At 45.0% G+C, this 23,914-nt stretch overlaps 1 protein-coding gene across 9 annotated transcripts in view; it reads left to right on the top strand.

Annotated features, from left to right (window-relative positions):
* robo3 (roundabout, axon guidance receptor, homolog 3 (Drosophila)) overlaps positions 1-23,914 on the top strand; it is a 361,322-nt gene that overhangs the window by 201,926 nt on the left and 135,482 nt on the right. For all 9 annotated transcript variants that reach the window (XM_069894503.1, XM_069894505.1, XM_069894506.1 and 6 more), the window contains exons 7-8: positions 15,221-15,345; positions 18,372-18,540. In XM_069894503.1, coding sequence (XP_069750604.1) covers positions 15,221-15,345; positions 18,372-18,540 — 294 coding nt within the window. The remainder of the gene's footprint in view (positions 1-15,220; positions 15,346-18,371; positions 18,541-23,914) is intronic.

The following is a 23,914-nucleotide window of genomic DNA, read 5'->3' as shown; positions in this document are numbered from 1 at the left end:
GCTGGTAGATTGGTTGGTTGCTTATGCCTTCATGTAAGTAAGTGGCAAAAGAATCAAAGAGGAGAGATTGTGGGGCTGTGAGAGAGAATAAGTTACAGGGCTACAGAGGAGTGAAAAGAGGGGAATAGAAATGATTGGATTGCTGATCCTTGTCATGGACCGAATGACCCTCTTCCATGCCACAGAAACCAAGCTAATTTGTCCCAAGTCATGGTGGGCATACTTTCTTCGGATGTAACATTCTACAGGCAAATGCTGTGCCCCTTCAGAGGACACTAGGAGTTAACACTGAAGAGCTGCCCCAGAAACATGTAAAGTGCTGACCGCACTATAAAGTTCTAAGAAAGCTTCGCAGGGAGGTTGTTCCCCCGACCTCGCATTCCAGAATCAGGATAAGGGGTCAACTCTATGGGATGGAGATGAGATGATTTTTTTCATTCAATGAATGGAGAATTTTTGGAATATTTCTCTATTCTAGAAGGCTGCGGAGTATCAGGAATTTCTGGATATTGAGGGAATCAAATGGTTGAAAATTGTCCATGATCTTGATGAAGAGCAAGGTCAAAGGAGGAGATGACCTATTCCTGCTCCTGCTCTGAATTCCCATGGTCTGAATTAAAACAAAGATAAATATAGAGGAAGACTAACAAACTGCACTGAACTTTTCAATCGGTTTTGGTGATTGAGGTGGTGGTAATTACACCAGCCTACTGCAATGTAAAGCTGAGGAACAGGAAGCTCTTCGCAGAGTGGAAAGTGTCTGATCTCCAGTTTACCTTTTGTCTCACCGCCACAAGGACTGGTCCCTCCACAACTCCCTCATCCACTCACCCCTTCCCACTTACCCCTATGACCACAGGAAGTGCACCCTCTTCATCCTTCACCACCATTCTGGGTCCCAAAATTCCCCTCCAAGTGAAGCAACGGATCTGAAGGAGTCGTCTCCTGCATCCGGTGCTCCCATTGTGGCTTCCTCTGAGAGACTGGATGCTGGCTGGGAGATTGCTTCATTGTAATAGCAGGGATATCCCAGTGGCCACCCATTTTAATTTCCTGCACCATATCCAGATCATAAGAAATTGGAGCAGGAGTCAGACATCCAGGCCCTGTCGAGCCTGCTCCACCATTCAATGAGATCATGGCTGATCTGATAATAGGGTCAACTCCACCTACCTGCCTTTTCCCCATATCTCCTAATTCCTTTACTGTGTAAAAAAATACAATCCATCTTTGACAAATATATTTACTGAGGTCACCTCCACTACTTCAATGGACAGCAAATTCCACAGATTCACCACCCTCTGGGAAAAGCAGTTCCTCCTAATCTCCATCCTAATTCCACTACCCTGAATCTTGAGGCTATGTCCCCTAGTTCTAGTCTCCCCTACCAATAGATACAAAATGCCTACCTCTATCTTATCTTCGCCTTTCATAATTTTATATGCTTCTATAATATTCCTTCTAATTCTTCTAAATTCCAGCGAGTATGGTCCCAGATGACTCAATCTCTCCTCATAGGTTCACCCCATAATCTCTGGGATCAACCTGGTGAACCTCGTCTGCACCATCTCTAAAGCCAGTAGATCCTTCCTCAAGTAAAGAGACCAGAACTTCATGCAGTACTCCAGTTGTGGCGTCACCTGTACCTTGTACAGTTGCTGCATAACTTCCCTGCTCTTAAATTCCATCCCCCCAGCAATGAAGGCCAACGTTCCATTTACCTTCTTGATCGCCTGCTGCACCTGCAAACCAACATTTTGCGATTCCTGCCTAAGCACTCCCAAGTCCTTCTGCGCGGTAGCATGCTGCAATTGCTTGCCATTGATTGGTATTCTGATCTTCCATTTTTCCTTCCAAAGTACCTAACCTCACATTTGCCCACATTGTTCTCCATCTGCCAGATCTTTGCCCACTCATTTGACCTATCTATATCTCTCTGCAGACTCTCTATATCCTTTGCACAATTTGCTGTCCCCTCTTCTATGTATATCATGAACAGCTGCGGGCCCAGCACCAACTCCTGTGGCACACCGCTCACCGCTGATTGCCAACAAGTTACCACTGATTGCCAACCAATTAACGTGCCTGTCCATAGTCTCATGCACCACCAAACTGAGATCACCCGCAAATTGGAGGTACAACACCTCATATTACATCTGGGCGCCCTCCAACCAGTTGGATTCTCCAGTTTCCATTACCACCACCCCCCAGTATCTCTCTCTTTTTCTATCCTTTTGTCTTCTTTCTTCCAACTCCCATCCCTTCTCTCTTATTCCCTCTATCTCTGCCTCCTTTCCTCCAGCTCTCCACTCACAGAGCTACCCCTTCCCCTGATTAATTCTCAGGTTTTCTCTCCTGCCTTCCTAACCATGTCCACCTATGGCCTCTCATCTCCCCCCCCATCTCTTTTTCCGTCCCCCCCGCCCCCCCCCCCCCACCTTTTTATATAGGTGCCTGCCTGATTTTTTTTGCTGATACCTTGTCAAGGGGCTCTGGCCTGAAACCTCGGTTCTATATCTTCGCTTCCCGCGGGACCTGCTGAATTTCTCCAGCACTTTTGTTCACTTACCACGATCACAGCATCTGCAGATTTTCTAGTTTCACTCAAATTTACCTGTGTTTAAAGGAGCGAGGGGGAAACCGGATAACAGCTGACTCACGAGGAGGGTTGTCACAACTGGTTGATGTCGAGGGCTGTTCCTTTCATTGGGGTCTAAAAGTATACAGGGCAGACTCGGCACACTCTAGGACTTATTAATGAGGACAAAACTGGAATGACCCAGGTCACCAGGCACAGAGAGAGCGCTTCAGGAATGTCATGGATGCTTGCAAGTTAGCCCCTGGGTTATTCCCTCATTAAGAGGTGATGCATGCCAGCAGCAGGGACCGAAAAGAATAATGATTAGAAAGGGGACTGCAATGAATGATGGTGCTAAACAGTGGGACTTGTGAGCAGTGAAATTCTGACCTTTCAAACCTCAGTCGGCAAGCAGCACAAGGTCTTCCAGAGTATTCATCCTAAAAGATTCAATCTGATCTGACAGCCTTATCTGAATTCAAAGGGCATTCCACCATGCAGCACCTTAATTTCCTGTAGCCCATATTCTGATCTTCCTTATCATACAGTATCCATCTTTGACCAGAAATTGGAAGCTTTTTTTTGGTCATCCCATTTTATTTTTTTTCTCTTTGAAGTGCAGATAGCTGCCAGACAATGTGAATATTGATGATCAGTGATACTAATCTCCCAAATTGGCCTCTCATTAGCACCTTATCAGATGAGGAGGTGTTCTTGACATATTAAGGCATGAGAGTCAAGTGGTTATAGTAGGCTTTTTCAGGTGCATTCTCCGCTAAGAATGCGCCTGAAGAAGCAGAAGCGTTCCTTTAAATTGCAGTTCAGGTGGCAGCGTGGAAAGAGCAGCGCTGGCCCCCTAAAGGACAGCTGTGCCGGGATGCACATCTGAGCGCATTCCAGCTCCTGTCCCTTGGGCTGTCAATTTAGGATGGCTGGCTGTCAGTACGGGGTCATCCCCACAATGATCCCGCTGCCCCACTCTTTCCCCACTCACGGGGCTGGAGCGGCCAGAGGGGGAGGAGGCTGGAGCACCAGCAGGTGAGTATGGGGGCTGGAGCAGCCGGCGTGGGAGGAGGAGGCTGGAGCAGCCGGCGGGTGAGTACAGGGGCTGGAGCACTGGCGGGGAAGGAGGAGGCTGGAGCAGCCAGCGGGTGAGTACAGGGGCTGGAGCGGCCGGAGGGGGAGGAGGCTGGAGCACCAGCGGGTGAGTACGGGGGCTGGAGCAGCCGGCGTGGGAGGAGGAGGCTGGAGCAGCCGGCGGGTGAGTACAGGGGCTGGAGCACTGGTGGGGGAGAAGGAGGCTGGAGCGGCCGACGAGTGAGTACGGGGGCTGGAGCAGCCAGTGGGGGAGGAGGCTAGAGCACTGGTGGGGGAGAAGGAGGCTGGAGCGGCCGACGAGTGAGTACGGGGGCTGGAGCAGCCAGTGGGGGAGGAGGCTAGAGCACCGGTGGGGGAGGAGGCTGGAGCACTGGTGGGGAGGGTACGGGGGCTGGAGAGGCTAGTGGGGGAGAAAGAGGTGCTTGAGTCGGGTACCGGCATTGTTTCAGCCAGCCCCCTTCTCCCCCGCCGGCCGCTCCAGCCCCTCCTTCTCCCCACTCCTGAAATCAGTCACAACAGTGTGGGGACAGCCCGCGCTGGCCGCCCACAGTGTGGGGACTGGGAGAGGAGCTGTCAGGCACTGGCCAGCTGACTATCATCCGAATGCAGCCACTTTTAGGCGGCTGCATTCAGATGGCTGGGGAGACCACTGTGCTGCGGGGATTATCCCACTCTGAGGAGGGTTACCAAACTCGCCTTGTAGGCGCCTCCTGCATGTTCACATGGCCTTCCCACAGCCACATTTTGCCAAAATATGCAGCTTTACAAGCGGGTCAATTGGCCACCAGAAAGTGCCTAGTGACTACTGACCCCTTTTAATAGTAAAGGCACTTTCAAGCAGGGAAAACACCCATCTGTAAAGACAAGCTCTTCGCCCTCATGGCTAAAGATGTATTTTCCTGAAAACGCCATGGCCGTCTCCAAGGCGCCGATTCCAATCCTTCTTGGGGAGGGATAATCAGTGGAGCCCTGAGCTCCACCACCCAACCTGAAAAGACAGCTACTGCAAGCGGCTGGTTAGAGGCGGGCTGATGACACCATCACCCCTCTCCCTCCAAGCCGGGGCGGCGGGCATGGGGTGTCGGGGCTGTCAGCGGGGGCCAGTGGGAGCTGTCAGGGGGTGGCCGGTGTCGGCAGAGACAGCCACACCAGGCTGCTCTCTGCTGCTCAAAACGCAGAGATCAATAACTGTCTTCCCTACCCATAATCCTCCATTCAGCTGAAACTGTTCTGGGAACCACAGAGTAGTTCCAGCTGCGTGGGGGATTATGGGTAGGGAAAAAGGCCATTGCTATGCCACATATTTATGACTGGTGGTGCTACGGCACCAGTTGCCCCGCCTCCATTGGCTCCGGAGGGCACAATAAGGCTCCTCTAGATATAAATGGGAGACTGGAGTTGCCTTTAAGGGCTCCTGTCTGAAAGAAAAGTGTTAAGTTTTTGATTCGTTCTTGTAGCTGGGCTCCAGGCTGAGGCTGACGTGAAATGGTCTAAGTGACTGTGCCACATTATTTAAAGGTTTGTTAGGTTCTCTGTTTTATATGATGACGATGTCTCTTTTGGGTTAAAGCATAGAGCAGTAGTTCTCAACCTTTTTCTTTCCACTCACAAACCACTATAAGTAATCCCTATGCCATCGGTGCTCTGTGATTAGTTAGGGATTGCTTAAGGTGGAAAGAAAAAGGTTGAGTACCACTGGCATAGAGCATTACAGCACAGTACTGGCACTTCAACCCACAAAACCCACAAGGGAAAATGGTGGCGCTGCCAGAACCGCTGTAACGGCAGTACTGCCATTGGTGTAGATCCACGGTGACCGAGAAGTGGAGACACAGTGCATGCATGGGGTCCAACCACCCAATCAACGGCCATCAACTCTGCACAAGCTTTCAATGGCCTGTTAAAGGTTGATTTATTTAAAATCCCATGATCGCAGAATCTGAACCCAAGATGGCGGCAGCAGCCATGAAGGGTTGCAGACTCCAGAGGAGCAGAGGGCTGGCGCAGGGCACCAGAAAACAGGAAGAATACTCCCCCTCAACTGAGAAGGAGAAGCAGAGGAGATGACCCATGGCAGACTCATGAGGGGGCTGTGTGGATGAAAGACCCACGGATGCGGCAGGTTGCTGGCGACTCGAAGTGAGGAACCTACGGAGGCTGGGGGCTGCTTGGGACTCCTGTCGGGAGACTTGGTCCAGGCTGTGGACCGCTAGAGACTGGCATGAAACTGGCTGAAGGGGTACCAGGTATCAGAACTGGGATGCGTGGAGGTGCCAAAGGCACTGAGGGGTTTCTGACCGTGTCAGAAGTTCAGATCTGGAGTTTGGACTGGAGTCTGTGTGACTGCGGAAACACTGGAGGTAAATCTACAGACACTCATTGAATCAGGGTGAACTCTCCTTTGATCTCTTTATCTATAAGAGGTGCTTCAGGCAATTTCTGCTGATGGTGAATCTGTCTGCCATACAGCAGGCAAAAGCAATTTCATGTAATATGGCACTGCTTTATTACAATGACAATAAATTGAATCTTGAATCTATTGTGCCAACCTACTCCACAACAATCTAAGTGCAATACATAAAAGTACTGGAGAAATTCAGCAGGTCACGCAGTATCTATAGGAAGCAAAGGGTAATCAATATTTCTGGCCTGAGCCCTTCACCAAGGTATGATGTACAATCCCAGCATCTATAAGCCGCTTTCAGGTACATTCTCCACCAAGAATGCGCTTGCAGAAGCAGATGCAGACCTGTGGAATGGTCGTTCAGGTGGCAGCCCTAAAAGAGCTGCACTGTCCACCTGAAAGGGACAACTGAAGGAGATGCGCCTTAGAGTGCACTCTGGCTCCTGTCCCTTCGGGTCGTTGGGGCAGAGGCAGCCGGTGCGGGAAATCAGGGCAGGGGCGGCTGGCGCGGGATTACAAGGCCGCCCCTCCCCTAACTTCCCGCGCCAGGGGGCAGCAGAGAGGGAGGCTGTCAGGCACTTGCCAGATGATTGTCATCAGCCTGCCCCTTAGCAGCCACTTTTAGGTAGCTGCATTCATGTGACGAGGGGGACATCAGTGCTCCAGTGACTCCCTCTTGGAGGAGGGTTGGAAAGTGCACCTCGAAGGCGCCTCCTGCTCTTTCAGGCGGCCTTCTGACACCCGCATACGGGTAGAATATGCGACTTTAAATCGGGATTTAAATCGGGGTATTCTGGCCACCTGAAAGAGCCTATAGACTTTCCTGTTTAACTCAACAATCAAATTTTTTTCCCTACTTCACAGCTTTAACCAACTATTTAAGGCATGGAGTCACTTGACTTGCTTCTTCTTTGGCTTGGGTTCACGGACGAAGATTTATGGAGGGGGTAAATGTCCACGTCAGCTGCAGGCTCGTTTGTGGCTGACAAGTCCGATGCGGGACAGGCAGACACGGTTGCAGCGGTTGCAGGGGAAAATTGGTTGGTTGGGGTTGAGTGTTGGGTTTTTCCTCCTTTGTCTTTTGTCAGTGAGGTGGGCTCTGCGGTCTTCTTCAAAGGAGGTTGCTGCCCGCCGAACTGTGAGGCGCCAAGATGTACGGTTTGAGGCGATATCAGGCCACTGGCGGTGGTCAATGTGGCAGGCACCAAGAGATTTCTTTAGGCAGTCCTTGTACCTCTTCTTTGCTGCACCTCTGTCACGGTGGCCAGTGGAGAGCTCGCCGTATAACACGATCTTGGGAAGGCGATGGTCCTCCATTCTGGAGATGTGACCCACCCAGCGCAGCTGGATCTTCAGCAGCGTGGACTCGATGCTGTCAGCCTCTGCCATCTCGAGTACTTCGATGTTAGGGATGAAGTCGCTCCAATGAATGTTGAGGATGGAGCGGAGACAACGCTGGTGGAAGCGTTCTAGGAGCCGTAGGTGATGCCGGTAGAGGACCCATGATTCGGAGCCGAACAGGAGTGTGGGTATGACAACGGCTCTGTATTCGCTTATCTTTGTGAGGTTTTTCAGTTGGTTGTTTTTCCAGACTCTTTTGTGTAGTCTTCCAAAGGCGCTATTTGCCTTGCCTGTTGTCTATCTCGTTGTCGATCCTTGCATCTGGTGAAATGGTGCAGCCGAGATAGGTAAACTGGTTGACCGTTTTGAGTTTTGTGTGCCCGATGGAGATGTGGGGGGGCTGGTAGTCATGGTGGGGAGCTGGCTGATTGACTTGCAAAGCCTCTTTAATGCCTGGTGTATTACTCCCCTGAACTGATGCTGGAGTCATTTTGTCTCTGTGGCAGGTTGGGTTGCCTCATTCTCAGCTACCCTCCAGGATCCTAACTGAGTTGGAGTTGGTTGGGAATTTGCCCTATGCTACACTAGATTAGCCTCCTTATTCAGAAATAAAAGCAGAAAAGGCTGGAAACATTCAGCAGGCCGGGCAGCATCTGTGGAGAGTTAAGTAGTTTGTGATAGATATTGACCCAAAACACTAACTCCACAGATGCTTCCCGGCCTGCAGAGTATTTCCAGCACTCCTGCTTAATTTCACATGTCTAGCGCCTAGTTTTGTATTTTCATTACACAGCAGCATATTGATGAAAAAGCACTTTGAGCATATTAAAGTTACGAAAAACATTGCAAATGCAAGTTCATCTTTCAATAGCTCTTAACGGAATACTGAGGAAGTGCAATTTGGGTTACTTTATTGAAGGAACAAAAATGAAGCAATTGCCATTTGGCAGAAGGTAGATTACACAACAGCTTCGATAGTTCCACACATTTGCCTGCAAAATTAACTGCCCTGTGCAAAAATCGATAAATCTCACATTTCAACTTTTGAAATGTGCAGGAGAATTTTCTACACCTAGTACAAAATTATTCTTGGATTTGTTGACATATGAAATTGAAGACAGATGGAAGACCAAATATGTCTGTAATATCCTTCCCTCGAGTTACTCGAAGAATGTTTCACCTTCCTTTCCATCTCATTGGGAGCAGAGGTCAAAACATCAGAATCAGAACCAGAATTTATTGTTGTGAACATGTCACAAAATTTGCTGTTTTGCGGCAGCGTCACAGTGAAACTTTTGTATAAATGACATAACAAAATAAATAAAATGAGAGCAAGAAAAAGTCAAAGAAAGGCAGTGTCTTTAGTGGACTAGGTGGTGGAGATCCTTGAGGATAGAGGCTGCTTTCATAAGACATGGCTCTTGTAGACGTCCTCGATGGAGTGAAGTCTGATGCCCATGATTTCACAAGCCAAGTTAACAACCTTCTGGAGATTTTTCTTGTCTTGAGAGATGGCACCTCTGTACCAGACAGTGATGCCACTATCCAGGATCCTCTCCACCGTACAACTGTAGATGTCTTCATGAGTCTTTGATGACATACTAAATCTCCTCAAATTCCTCACAGAGCGTAGCTGCTGGTGAGCATTCTTTGTGATTGCGTCGACATGGAGGCTCTAGGAAAGATGGCCAGAGATGTTGTCACCCTCTCCACTGCTGAGCCTTTGGTGTTTTCCAAACTTCCTTCTGAAGTCCACAATTATCCCCATGATTTTGCTCACATTGAGTTCAAGGTTGTTGGTGTGACACCATGGACCCAAGCACTCATCCTTGAGGTGTGCCTGTGTTGATCTCGAGGAGGTATCAAATTTGTTTTAAGGTTGTGGAAGATAAGTTGTGGGGAGAACTAAGGGAATAACTGCAATAGGATGATGGCCACGAAGATGATCTTGGTCTATATTAATATTCTTGTTCAAAGCCAGGTGTCTATGAGGATAATATTTTACTCCTGGACTCAACACAGATTCACAAAGAGTCACTGCACACTGTGCATTGAATCTCCACACAGTTATCTGGAAGGCTCAGGCCACATTTCTAGTTAACTGATGTAATCATATTGGACTCCCATCTGCCTGCCTCCATCTTTGATATAATTAATCTGCCTAGAAAACCATCAGCAATGTCCTCGGGTACTAATTTAGGTTTCAGGCACCAAGAAACTAAGGGATGTTAATTGTGCTTTGTAACCACACATGGCAATCTGATACCATCATTCACAGAGAAGGATTTATTTTGTGTTGTAAGAGCAGCATTTCTGAATGCCCAGAGGATGCTCACTCAAAGCGGGACTATCTTCAAATGGAGAGCTTCATTAACCCAAGGCCTCGGCTGATCAGTTTCACAATCTGACACCTGACACCACTACACATCTTATCTCCCCTCATTGCCACTCAGCTCTCACATACAGATGCTTATTGTTAGCCGTGCTCCTTAAGCAGTGGTGGCAGGGTAGTGTTGAGCAGTCTGCTCCCTTTTTGCACTCTGAACAAACAATTAATTGGGGAGGGAAATAAAGCGTGTGAACTCGCATCTGGAACAAATATCTACTGAGGAAAGGTTGACAGGACCACAAAGTAACTCGTTCTGAACTTCCAAAAGGCATTGAAGCTTTCAGTCAATCTTTACATTGACATGGTTATGTATGCTATGGGCGGGGATGCAAATGAGATACAAATTGTTGAACGTAGGCTGCTTTCAAAGTCGATTCACTGTAGAATTTACCCTGAGGTATAAGCGCTGCTATTCCATAATATAAGTGGGCTTTGGCATTCTTAGTCCAATCATTTCATACCAGACCTAAACAGTGGTTGATAGAGTTGGGGCAGGGGTGGGGGGGGGGGGTTGGGGAATGGGGGTAGGTAGCTCATGTCTGTTCCTCCACCGTTTATGTGAACCTCTGAGTACTCTGGATGTGTGGTCTCGATGGTGTAAGGTAAAACATCATGAGATGGGAATGTGTAGGGAGTTACCCTGTACAGGGCAGTAACAAGAAGGGGAGGTGTCCTTGTACTCCTGTTAGGTAAAACATCATGAGATGGGAATGTACAGGGCTGTAACAAGATGTGAATGCATCCTTGTACTTACAAGATAAGAGAGACATTGATGGATTGAGAGGCAGGAAGCTAGCAGGGAAAGGATAGCAACAGTTTTAGTCATTGGACAAGTAATGATATGATGATGTTCTAAGCACATATCCAAGGGTATAAAAAATCACCATTTTGCTGATAACGGCAGAATGCATTCTCCGACTAACATGTTTAGTCGCAAGTGTTACAATCCGGTAATAAAGAACAAAGAACCCTGATTTCGACTCAGCCTGGTGTTTGTCTCACTCATTCATGAACAAAGCAGACCTAACAATGGTCACAAATGTTTCCTTTCTATTTTGAGTAACCATGAGCCAGTAAATTTCAGGAGATCCTGAGGATGTTGCATTTCTTCAAAGATGCTTGGAACGAACCATAGAATAGTACGGTGCAGAAACAGATCCTTTGGCCAATTGAGTCCATGCTGAACCATTATTCTGCCTAGTCCCAGGGCCCTACACCCACACCATAGCCCTCCATACCCTTCCCCTTCATGTACCTCTAGATTTTTCTTAAATGTCAAAATCAAGCCCACATTCAGCTCTTCAGCCAGCAATTCGTTCCACGCTCACCGCACTCTGCATTCCTGCATCTTCTTCCGTGTGCTTCTGGTAATCTCCTTTGCCCGATCTCAGAATAGTGCTTGTTTTGAGACGGCTCTGGGGTATGCGACTGACAGGCAGGACAGTTTTAGTAGGTGAGTCCAAAGCAAAGGAGATCACCAGTAGACACAGCTTTGGACTTCTGGCCTTCCTGATAGCTTCCCAGTGGAACTCACTCAGCGTAATCAAGACTTCAATACTGGAGGTGTCAGCTGGGAACTGTTTGTTTAACCTTCCATTCATCGTGAAGGATTTGGCCAAAAATTCCCTACTCCAGGTAACACAGATTATAGAATCATAAAGAAGATATCTCGCTGGTTGCAGTCTGATGTTCGAGTGCATACTTTCTAGAAACAGCGCTGACACAAAGTCTAAAATATTTCACCAAATCCATTGCTTTGGAATAAGGGCCAAAGAGCAATGTATTAAGATGCAAAATAACATCAATAAATATATGGTGATACTGTGTCATCTGGCATGAATATGTGGAACTGTGATGGATCCAGCTACTTTTAAAGAGGAATTGTAATTCACTCTGTCCAGCAGAAACTAATTGCTTAGTGGTGGGCAGAGAAGCAGTCCAATTCGACTGCCTAAAGGCAGCTGGCTAAGAGCTGTGCCTGAGTACTTGGTGGGGAAGATAGGACAATTTTAGTAGGGGTGTCCAAACCAGAGGAGTTACTCAGCAGACACAACCTTTGGCTTTCTGGCCATCCTGATAGATGGCAAACTGCTTGTCAACAGAGTATGAAAGCTGCTATGAATTTCAGTCCACATTAAAATGTAATCCATTGCTGAATGATGTAATTGATTAATCCCCCAAACACATGAAGTGTGCCCCTTCAGTTACTTTGAGATGTGCATTGGGTAAATACACTCACACAGTGATAGTCACATAAAGAGCAGCACAGGCAAATCCCAGTGGGTGAAGGTCACGGCAACTGGGAATCAGCTCTCTTTTATTTCCCCAGACCAGGCCTTGTTATAATTAACTCTTCAATGACTCACTGAGAGTGTCTAACTCTCTACCTATCTACGCACATGTTTTATGCCTGCCTTGTAATTCCTTTATACTCAGTGACTGTACAGTATGTACCTTTGCATGTTAAAGCATGTCTCTGTGTCTCTCAATGGTTCTATCACTGTATCTATCAGTGTGTGTGTGTGTGTGTCTGTGTGTGTGTGTGTGTGTGTGTGTGTGTGAATTCACACATGGTACATCGTGAAGAAACCAAGGCTACCTGCAAATTTGAGGAACACACCTAATATACGGCTGGGCATTCTCCAACGTAGTCTTCTTTGTTTCCATTATGCTCTCCCCTCTTTCTCTTTTGCTCTGTCTCCTTTCCCCCAACTCCCTAACCCCTTCCCTTCCCTCTCCATTCAGAGAGCTACCCCTCCCCCATCAATTCTCAGCTTTTTTCTCCGTCTCCAACATAAAAAAAAGTCATCACATCATGATCATGTGTCTGAATGTGGGAATTTTTTGCACATCAATATTCTTTTACATCGCCCTAAATTACAGAAGAAACTGCATCTCAAACTGACATAATTGATCATAAAATGTTTTGAGCTGTCCTGAGGCTGTGAAAGACACTGTAAAAGTGAACTCGCATTCTTTAAATACTATACACAAGGTGAAAATTGCACCAGTTACAACACTGATTGGTCAAGTGCTGAATATACCACAATCTGTATTCACACACCACTGCGTAATCACCTTGGTGTGATCATCACATTACATAGTTTTAAAGATCCTTTCTCAGTAACTTCTAGCATTAATAGATTGAGCCTCCTTCCTTCAAGAACTTCTCTCAGGAGCAGACTTCTGACCATTGGGCACTTATCCTGCTGTTTGTTTTCACCAGGCATTTATAACCAGCTCTGGAGTTATATGCTCACGAACAATATCTTTCAGCACCTTTTTCTTATGGAAGTAATGCGCACTCAAAGTTGCTTTGTGCTTGAATTGTATTTGCTATGACAGGTCAATAGAGGGATTTCCCTCATAACTTCTTTATTTATCCCTTTCTATTTCTACTCCATTATTCCTGTCTTCCTTTATTAAATCCAATGATTGTAGGAAGATCGGCACTCTAGGCTATTTGTGCTTTTAAAATAATACCAAAATATGTTGCAGATTTTTAAATCGATCTCCTTTGAAGTTTATTTCCCCAGTTTGACCCTTTGCCTTTAGTCTTCATTGTGCGGCCACAACCCTGGCTGGTTTTTGCCCAGGGAACGGCAACCTCTTCTGAATGGGCATTGAATCATTGCCCAAATAGCCCTTCCTTCAGGAAGAGGCAGGATGGTGAATCCTGACAGGCCCCTGTATATTCTCCATCTAACATTCATAATGGACCGCATTTAAAAACAAACAAGCTCATCAACATTCTGATCTCTCTCTCTCACGCGCCGCACACACCCGCCCCCACCCCCTCCCCACACCCACACCCACCCTGCTCAAAGCCAGACATTTATAGTGCAATCACTTTCTATACACGTTTTCTATTCTTTAATACTATTCAAAGAGAAACTGTTCACAAGGTCCGAGATAATATTGAGCCTGAACTGCGAGATTACATGGATTACGCTGTTGTTATTTCACTGGAATGTTGCAATTATGTAAAAGTACACTACTTCCTCCTCTTCACCCAGAACTGTAGATGTTCCTTTAGAATATGTATGGTATATTATCAGGCACATCAATCTTCAAATGGTGCAGCAAAAGGAGGAAATTTTGCAGAGCACATTAGAAAAGTCAGCATCTAATAGAAAAGATAAGTTCTTGCAGTGATGTGAGATGGAGGGACAAAGTCGGTCTGATGGGTTCTCAAGAACAAATCAAGAGACGGAAGGGGAGATAGAACCAGACAGTAACACAGCAGAGACGGGGAAATTCATCAGTCCCCACTGTGCTCATTGTCTATTCTGAATTGCAAAATGATGAATTTGCGGGTAATCTAATACCATGTGGAAAACACACTAAAGTGAGCTTTATATCAGTCACCAATCCAATCACCACCACCTTGCAGTAGTTGCTACATCAAGTGATCATTTTATTTCATCACATGTGTTTCTGATGTACAAACATATGGGCCAAGTTCTCCGATCAGATGAATGAGTGTTTCATCTGGGCAATCAAGTGAGGAGAAACGTCATCTGTTAATTGGGTTGAATATCAGGTACTGGATTTACACTTAATAGGGGTGAAGAACTGCCACTTTAATAATTTATTAAATACTCTAAATCTTTCTCCCCCCCCCCCCCCCCCTCCAAAGCTCTGGCAGAAAGGAAATTAATGTGTGAACACACACACACACACACACACACACACACACACACACACACACACACACACACACACACACACACACACACACACACACACACACACACACACACTGTACATCTAATGCAACTGGTAAGTCATTTTTATGATCGGTAACTTACCCCCACATTTGCATTAGGTCCTATTATAGATCATTACCAGTGTGAGCTGACTGATTCTGTGGGAGCGTGTGCCTGTGTGCGCAAGTTTTTGTCCGATCATTCGTGGGTGTGATATATATATATTTAAAATATGTGCGCATCTCATGTTGGTAAAGCCACACTTAAGTCGCTCAGAGAGGATCCTGAACTCCTATGTGGAAAGATCAATACCCCGGTCAGCATTGCAAGCTCAAGTGACATTTTCAGATTAACTTAACCAGAGTAAAATTGTGCCCCAAAAACAGGTTTGTGTTTAAGTAAATCTTCTTGACACAAGACACAAGCCTCCTGAAGGAGCACAACTGTGGCTAGGGTAAGCATGAGTCGGCATTGGTAACATTCTTAGATGAGGAAGACTTCAAGGTCAAGAGGAGATTCGATGGTGTATTAAACATCATCGCTGCAATTTTAAGCCAGAAATATATTCAGGCAGTTTTTGGTGTCCACAAATGAATGCTTTGACCGAGACCTGTATGAGACGCACCAGCCAGGCTTTGCTGCTAGAATTTGGTATTTTACTTCTTCGAAATGACGCTCTTTCCTTTTTGTGCTCACTGCAGTGCCTCCGCAGATTGTTGTGCGGCCCCGTGACCAGATCGTGGCCCAGGGCCGCTCCGTCACCTTCCTCTGTGAAACAAAGGGGAACCCCCCACCTGCTGTCTTCTGGCAAAAGGAGGGAAGCCAGGTAGGACTTATCCCAGTCGAGGCAAAATGAACCAAGTCAATGATTGTTCCTCACCAAAAAATGAGCCAGAAATCCTTCTGTGCGTAGGGCTAAGTCTTGGCACAACACAAGGAGCAGGAGTATGCCACTTGGCCCCTTCAATCCTAACCCACCATTCAATATAATCTGTCTCAGGCCTCATCTCATGTGCCAATATCCCTCAATCTTCAGTCTTTTAGAAATGGATCTAGCTTCTCTTTAAATAATCAAGCTCACAGATGGAGAATAAGAGGGTTAAGGTCCTGGTTTGCCTGGAGCTCCAACTGCACCAGCATTGTTTAAACCATGGTTGCTTCAATTCACGTCTTATTAGGTGCAGAGCAGCTCATAAGGCACACTCACTTGGACTGGCCAGGGGTTTATTGCTCTGGGGAACAGAAAATATCTAACTGTTGCTGTTCCTCCCAGACTGATCAACAGGCATCTAGCCGGGCAGGTGGGTGGGGTTCGTGATGATGGGGGACAGGGGTAAGAAGGGTGTTGATGGGGACAGAGAGTGTGCAATTGGGGGAGTTGTTCCTCTCACCTACCTCCTCCTCGCAATGGTTTCATGGCTGCTGATCATATCAGCCCAGACTGAGACCTCCCATTCCCCAGCCCACAGGTTCTTTGTTTCGATGAGCACAGGAAAATAAAAGGCAAATGACACACACAAAGAGGCAACTCATCCTGCAGGGTTTCCTTTCAGCTGGCAGGCCATAAAGTCTTTTTGCAAAATGTTAAGGTTTAGCATGCCAATGCAGCTTTCCTAAGCTTTCAAGTACCTTTCAGGAGTCTCTGTATTTCCACATGAGCGATTCTGTTAAGACTGAAAGTGCCACCAAGTAGCTACTGTTGCTGCATGCGTGAAGCTCCTGGGAATTTGTCACGGAGTTAACTGGTACATCTAGGCTATGATGATAACACTCTCTAAAGCCAACACAGCTGTTTGAAGTATCCTGTTGCTGCTCATAGGATTTGACAACATATTCTTTAAAGAATAAAATTCAGGGTCTTTTACCCATTTCCCCCAGGACCCAACTTCTCACAATCAAGATATGTGACCTTCCACCCTGCTTATAACTTATAAGACAACTTCCAATCCTCCTTGGTACAAATGCCATCAGAAAGGTCTGACAATGCACCTGTTCCCAATCTTGGATATGTTCGATGGAAGGATGAAATCGATTCAACTAGCTCACCCACAACCAAAATCAAGGAGTTACTGTGGAGGAGAACAGAAGCTTAACTTGGTAAAAGTGATGCCGGGGAGTCAATATAAATGAATCCTTGAGATGAAAACAGAAAACAAGGAAGGAAAGGAGGAGGAATGGATTTGTGTGACTGAGCATTGGTTAAGAGTCAAAGGAAGAGAAGGGGGTGTTGGGATGGCAAATGTTTCAGCTGTATACGATCTACATAGATGGCAGTTGAAAAGGGCTGAATATGATAAGACCAAATACAAAGGTTGGTAGAAAAGTAAACGGGAGAAAGCACTGAAGCTGCCAAGGATTATAAATCAGTTTCATCCGTGTATCTCTCTATCTGATATAAAAATGTCCCTGTTGTACTAGCCTCCACCACCAGCCCTGGCAATACATTCCAGGTACCCACCACACTCTAAATAAAAAAAACTTTCCTCCATCCACCTTAAAGTGATGTCCCCTGGTATCTGCTATTGGCACAGGATAAAGATGCTGACTGTCCGCCCTATCTAAGCCCCTCATCATCGTATATAACCACAAAAAAGTCATCGCTCCAAAGAGAAAAGCTTGCTTTATAAGACGTGTTTTCTGATTCAGGCGGCATCCCAGTAAATCTCCTCTGTGCTCTCTCCGAAGCATCTAATGTTTGTTGTCAATTGGATAAGACTGTGTTTTAGGAGGAAAAATGGCAGAATGCTGCAGGGACATAATTCAGAGTGAGTGGGGCACTGTCACAGCTACAGACCCGACTGATTTATTCCTAATAGGTGCTGGCAACTTCGAAGTTCCGTGCCTTTTTCCACCGTAGGCCAAGACCCATTCTGAACCAAGTCAAGTGCTGTTCCACATTTCTAATCTGATCATTTCCACTTTAATTTCCTTATCCTCCTGCCTCCAGTCTATTTGATTTGTTTACTCCAGATCATGGTCCAGGGATGGACAAACTTATGAATTTGTAAGATAGCAAAAACTAACAAGTGCAGGCTTTGTTCCGCCGTTAATATCCCACCTTAGACCAATTCTCATTTATTTAGTCCTCAGCATTAATTGAATTATGTTTTCCTAATATCCTTGACAAATGAGCTAAGGATGCTCATTACATTGTCATGACCTAGAATGTACTTTGCTGAAGCAGATTCAAAGTAGAATTGGATAAAGGCTTAAAGAGGAATAAGTCACTATCAGGAAAGAACAAGGAGAGTGACATCAAATTGATATTTTTACCGAGAATGAGAAAAACGAAAGGCCAAATGGCCTACTGTAATATGAGACACGGTTTAGATGCCGAAGTGTTTCACGTGAGAACTTTTAAGAAAAAAAAGAAAATCACCAATACAATTCTACATGTCATTCCCTGTGTGTTGAGTTTTGCTGGGCTCAGAAACTAAAAGATTGCATATTGAAGCCAGCGTACAAAATTGTCCATCAAAAATGGCAGCATGGTTAGTGTTGTGGTTAACGCAACACAGTTGGCCAATGACTGGGGTTCGAATCTGGTGCTGTGGGTAAGGAGTTTGTACATTCTCCCTGTGTCTGCGTGGGTTTCCTCCAAGCGCTCCGGTTTCCTCCTACCGTTCAGAACATACTGGGGTTGGGCGTTAATTGGGTGTAATTGGGCCTAAAGGTGCGTTACTAGGCTGTATGTCTAAATTTAAGTTTTAAATTTAAAAAGTCATTGAGGTCGGGGTGTGTGTGTGAAAATGTGTATGTCAACACGGGAAAGTGAATATGTGTGAATGTGAGCATTCTTCAGCTGAGGTCCAGATTTCACTGCAGTAAATTATCTCTGTTTCTTCGTCATAGATCCTGCTTTTCCCCAGCCAGCCTCAACCTTTGGGCCGTTTCTCTGTCTCTTCAAAAGGTGAACTGACAATTACAGATGTCCAGTCAGGCGATTCTGGATATTACATGTGTCAGGCGATCAGTGTGGCTGGCAGTATCCTGTCTAAAGCACTCCTGGAGGTGGAAGACGGTAAGTCCAAGAAGAGTGCATGCTTTTTTACCCACAACCCTGCTTGTTTGTAAATGCTGCAAGAAAAGAATCAATCTTCATCCCTAGTTTGTGATTGTACATTCATAATCTGGTTAGATAATAGAAAGTGTTCTAAGTATTTGAAGAGAATGTCCTATAGGTCTGTAGATATAATTCAATCAAGTTTGTGCTTTTTCTACTCCATAATTCCATTGAAATTTGGAAAGTGTTTGAGCGATGAGTGATTCAATCTCAGCAACATCTGAGTATTAAATCTCCTGAAGTGTCTCCAGATCACTGGAAAGTCTGAGTGAGGGCAGATTCAATTCCTGATCATTGTGGAGGATGAAGGGTCCAGAACAACTTTTCAATTTAACTTGAAAACATCCGAGTTTAAAGCTGTATCTCGCTTGCTTGCCATGTTCACGACGGCCATTCCTCCAACTGGGAAGGTCGAGCTAATGAGTTGCAAGTGAGCTGAGGAAAATGAAACTAAAATTGTGAATGATTTTTAAATTTTGCTTGAGGGCAATGGCTTAATGAACAATATACATAGTAGGAACAGTTGCTTTGGGCCCCATGTCCCCTGTCTAATGTTGGGATGGACTCGCTGGGCTAAATAGTCTATTCCTCCTCCTATGAAACTAACTGAAAACAACGAGTAGGACTCGCACTTGATTTCGGAACAGCTCAGTTTTTCCCACCTTGTCTCCTACCTCTTGCACCAGCTATCCCAGAATGAGGTTGTGGATCTGCAGGGCCGAGTTACTAAAATGATTAAAACCACCAAGGAATTTTGTGTTCGACCGACTGCTTATTCTTGTTTCAGGCCAAGGTTCCAACAGTTCCAACCATTAGTTAACCCATTGTGACCTTCCTACCTTTCAACGTAGATCCTTAGTCATATTCCATGTGTTACGAGCCCAAAGGACCCCAAAACCCAGCAGCAATAGACATTCACCACGACAAATGGTAACTTAAACAAAATTTGCATTTAATTATCTTTAAACATGAAAACAGAATCAAACTTTAACATCTCTATTTTTAACTTACTTCACTTAACCCCCTTCTAATTCTAAGCGCATGTGTATGTAATGTGTGTGTAAGTTCAGAAAAGTTCTTTAGTTCACAGTCCAATCTCACTTCTCATTCTTCCAAGTTCACTGCATGCAGGCAATTCTTATTCTGTGCACAGAATTTAACATGTATAAAGTTCACCAGGCTTTAGTGCTCGAAAGGTAAATGGTTACCACTCAGGAAGGTTCTTGTAGGGTTTGCAGAGAGAGATGTGTTGTTCCAGGATTTCCACAACTGATATACTTAACTCAGTCACCTCAGTGTCTTGCCAGAGAAACTTGCTCCATCAGGGTTCTACAGATGATAACCTCTTTCTTTCAGGTCACTACAGAGTTCCTTTATGTTTCTCTTATTCCAAGAGAAACACTAGACAGCTAGTACTTTCAGCCATCCACCACTCTGGAGCTTCTGTTTAATTTCCAACAAGGTTCTCTCTCTCTCTCTCTCTCTCTCTCTGAGACCCCCGGCAAAACAACTGACCTTCTCCAGAAAACAATAGAAGGGAGTTTCCTGGTTCATCTGTTGTTTTTAGGTAAACAAGAACCCATCAGTGACCTTTGAGCCTTGCAAAAAGGTATCAGTAGACAGTATGTCTCTTCTTGTTGCTTTAAATTGTTCATTCAACAATTAACACCAACTTGTGAAGTCTCCATAGGCATTCTTCAGTTTCTGTTAATTCATAATATGAATTCTCCAGTACTTCAAATAAGATCTGTTTTAAAGTGTGTGTGTGTGTTCAACCTACTCTAACTTATCCCAATTTATTTCCCAAAAATATTTCTATATCTTCTGTCACACTTGAACGGTTGTTCCAACATCCTGTAACACATTTACAGGTAGAGTCAGGCCAATTGTCTTGAAACAGTGAAGGTTCAATTTCTATAGCAGCTTCAGAACCATCCATGCCATCAGGCTCCTCTGAGGACAGGAGCAACTTTCACTCTGGGGTACGGGAAAGATTAATATTTATTGAAAAGAATTGTTTTTTTTTATTGACCATCCACTACTTCGTAGCTGGGATTCCTTTACAAAAATAAAGTGGGTTGAAAATACAGTGCATCACCCACCCCACCCCCCACCCACCCGTGCTGCTCCTTGGGTAGGCTGGGCCTCAGCACCCACAATGTCACCATCAGAACCTCTAAGTGGCATTGTCAAAAGACGTCACAGAACCATTTGAGAAATGCAACAGAGAAACAAACTGGACGGACTTGCTCGGAGGAATCACCTGGGTTCTCATAGCCGTCTTCTAAAGCACGTCAGTCGTGTGTCAGCGCTGGGGCTGTTCCTCCAGGATCTGATAGAGTTTGGGATCCCCTCTGCCATTTTGAGTGATGAGGCACAGCCTGTGATCGCTGACAGGATGACAGGTCTCCCCTGGATTACCTCAGTCCGGAGCCAACCTCTTACTTTGATTGATATTCCCCCTCCCACCCTCCCTGCCTGTAGATTGTTGCCGGGAAATCCAATTGAGAATCTGGTCTGCCACCAAAATCAATGGGGAATAATTAGTGCCATAAATGAATACAGGAAATGAAATGCGGGGAAAGTGCCTCTGCACTGCATTCTCTTTCTGTAATTTAACTTCATCTGGTTTGCATGATCTTGGAAGCCAGATTACTGGCACATGCCTATATGATTGCCTACATAATAGCAGTCTCGGGATGTTCTGATTATGGGCTGTATAAATGCAGTCATTTCTTTATAAATTAGGCTGAGTTGAACTCTTAACAACAATTATGTGGCAGCCCCTAGATAACTTGTGTGAACCAGTCCAAGTTGAAGACATGCCAGCCCTTCTTAAGGCATCAGGGAAGGAAAAGTACAATGTATCTGTGGTTCTTTCCCTATCTGGATAAACTGTTTGTAACGTAATGAAAGTGAAATAGACATTGAGATCTGCCAAAACATGTGGATCTTGTTTATTCCCCTCTTTCTAACCACTGTATCATAGATATACAAGCACGATGCAGCTTTATTCTTTTTGAAGTAAAACATTGATTCAAATTTGCAGATTTAATCTAATTACAGGTTTAGTGAATCTTTTTCATCTTCTCAAAAGAATTTGTGTCACTGGCATTCTTAATTCTATTCAGAGGAATCTTGTGATGTTATTTCCACTGGATCAACTTCTGGATTTCACACATGCTCACAAGTCCTCATTGTTCTCTTACATATCTCATGTGGGAATTATTTACATCGGCACATGATTCTCCAAATGTTGCTTTTGACCTTCTCAAGGTCTCTCTTCAACTACTAACTTATTTCAACCGGCATTCCAACATCCCAGTTTTGAATTGCCTTGTTTAAAATGTTTCTCTCTTTCTCTTTAAGGCAGTGTCCTTTCCACCTAGTTTGTTTCTCTCTCATAAACATTTGCCTGAACTAAACTCAGTCATATTCCGTGTGTTTTAGTGTTAGTTTTTTCAGAAAGGTGATAACCTTTTGTGGAATGTGGCATCAAACCAAAGATAAGCAAAATAAAATTGCTCATTGTTAATTCCGATTTCAGATTTATTGTCAGAGTACATACATAACATCACACACAACCCTGAGATTCCTTTTTCCTGCAACTTCTGCACTTCTTAGATCATTCTCTGCTATCCAGTGTTGGATGAGACAAAGCTATCATATGAGAAAGGGAATCTCAAATCTTCAATAAGATGGTCCAACTCGATGCATTATGAGTGACTACCTGTCAATTCCTTTCTCGCCAGAAGCAATCAATCTGTTAAGGTATTGACAACTATTTCCAGTAGAGATGTGAGAATAAATAAAAACTACAGGTGCTAGAAATCTGGAATAAAATCTGGAAATGCTCACCATGTCAGACATCACTTTTGGAAAGAGAAATTGAGTTAACGTTTCAGGTTTGATGCTCTCCACAGAACATTAAGTCTTTCCTCTGATGCAGCCTGAAATTCAGGGTGCTCCGAGTAAAGATTCCTTTGGTGCTTGGCTCTCTAATCTTGGCAGTATACTTACCTACCACCTCTTCATGTGTTGAGTTAACCCAGGCCAATAAACAACATATGGCCATTGTCTTAATTGTTCCAATGTATGTTCAGTTGAATCCCAAAACCTGCCCTCGCAACACACTTGATATGACAACTCTTTTTTTTTTTTGATATGACAACTCTTAATGTGATCTTCTACCAGCAACTTTTTTTATCTTATCAGTTATCGTATGTTTTCATATCGACGTTTGCTGATGTAATTTGACCGTTAACAGTTGGAGAACACTTTTTGTCCCTTTTCGGTTATCTTCGTCATCATGATTGCATAGACAAAAAATTCTTTATCACCTCCCTTATTCTGAAACTATACCCCACAGCATCTTGGAGGGGAAACAGTATCTGATCTGCCACCCTTGTTTCAAGAAGATCATCTCAAGGGGGGGGGGGTGGGGGGGTGGCTTGGGAGGAGGGAGGGGGGGGGAGAAAAAGTCACTGTAAATGTGTGAAAAAGAAAAAGTGTATATCATGGCTATTGTGATTTATGGTGTGAAAAATAAAAAAATTTAAAAAAAATTTAAAAAAAAAATAAATAAAAAAAAAAGAAGATCATCTCTCATTCTTCGAAACCCAGGGCCTTCTACCCATTTGCAATTTATAAATCAATTCACCTTTGTCCACCTAGATGGCGGACGACTTTGATTTGGGAGATGCTGAGGTTATGGCAGGGTAATAGCCGTCAGTACTGTTGAAATCAGCGAAATCGTGCAGTCTCGGCCCTAATTCGTCCTTTCATTAGGTTGTACAGTGCGTCCCTTTCTTTTTATCCTCCATTATTCCAGGTCACAAATTTCTATGTTTGTAGACTTCGCTCATTCTCTGCACTCAGATTCTCAAGTGGTTCTGGGGTGGCATGGTTGGCGTAGCGGCAGTGATTGGGACTGGGGGGGTTTGAATCCCATGCTGTCTGTAAGGAGTTGGCACGTTCTCCCCGTGTCTGCTTCCCAAGGTTTTCCCTTGGGGGCTCTGGTTTCCTCCAACCATTTGAAACGTGCTGGGGGTGTTGGTTAATTGGGTGTTAATTGGGTGGCACGGACTCGTGAGCTGAAATGACCTGTTACTGTTCTACATGTCTAAATTTACAGTTAAAATATAAAATAATATGCTAACAAATACAGTTTATGGAAGGAATTGTCAGTGGGGACAGAGAACAGAAGTCGGATGCTAGAATATATCAGCAGTTCCCTCAGTCCTGTGCAAAATTCTTGCATCATCCTTGGATAATATACACTCACTGTGCAATGCTCAGTAGCTTGTTCTATTCAAGGGCTTCTGAGAACATT

The sequence above is a fragment of the Narcine bancroftii genome, chromosome 8 (genome assembly GCF_036971445.1).
Source record: "Narcine bancroftii isolate sNarBan1 chromosome 8, sNarBan1.hap1, whole genome shotgun sequence".
Taxonomy (NCBI): domain Eukaryota; kingdom Metazoa; phylum Chordata; class Chondrichthyes; order Torpediniformes; family Narcinidae; genus Narcine; species Narcine bancroftii.
Note: the sequence above shows the minus strand (reverse complement) of the source record. Positions and strands in the feature narration are given on the sequence as shown.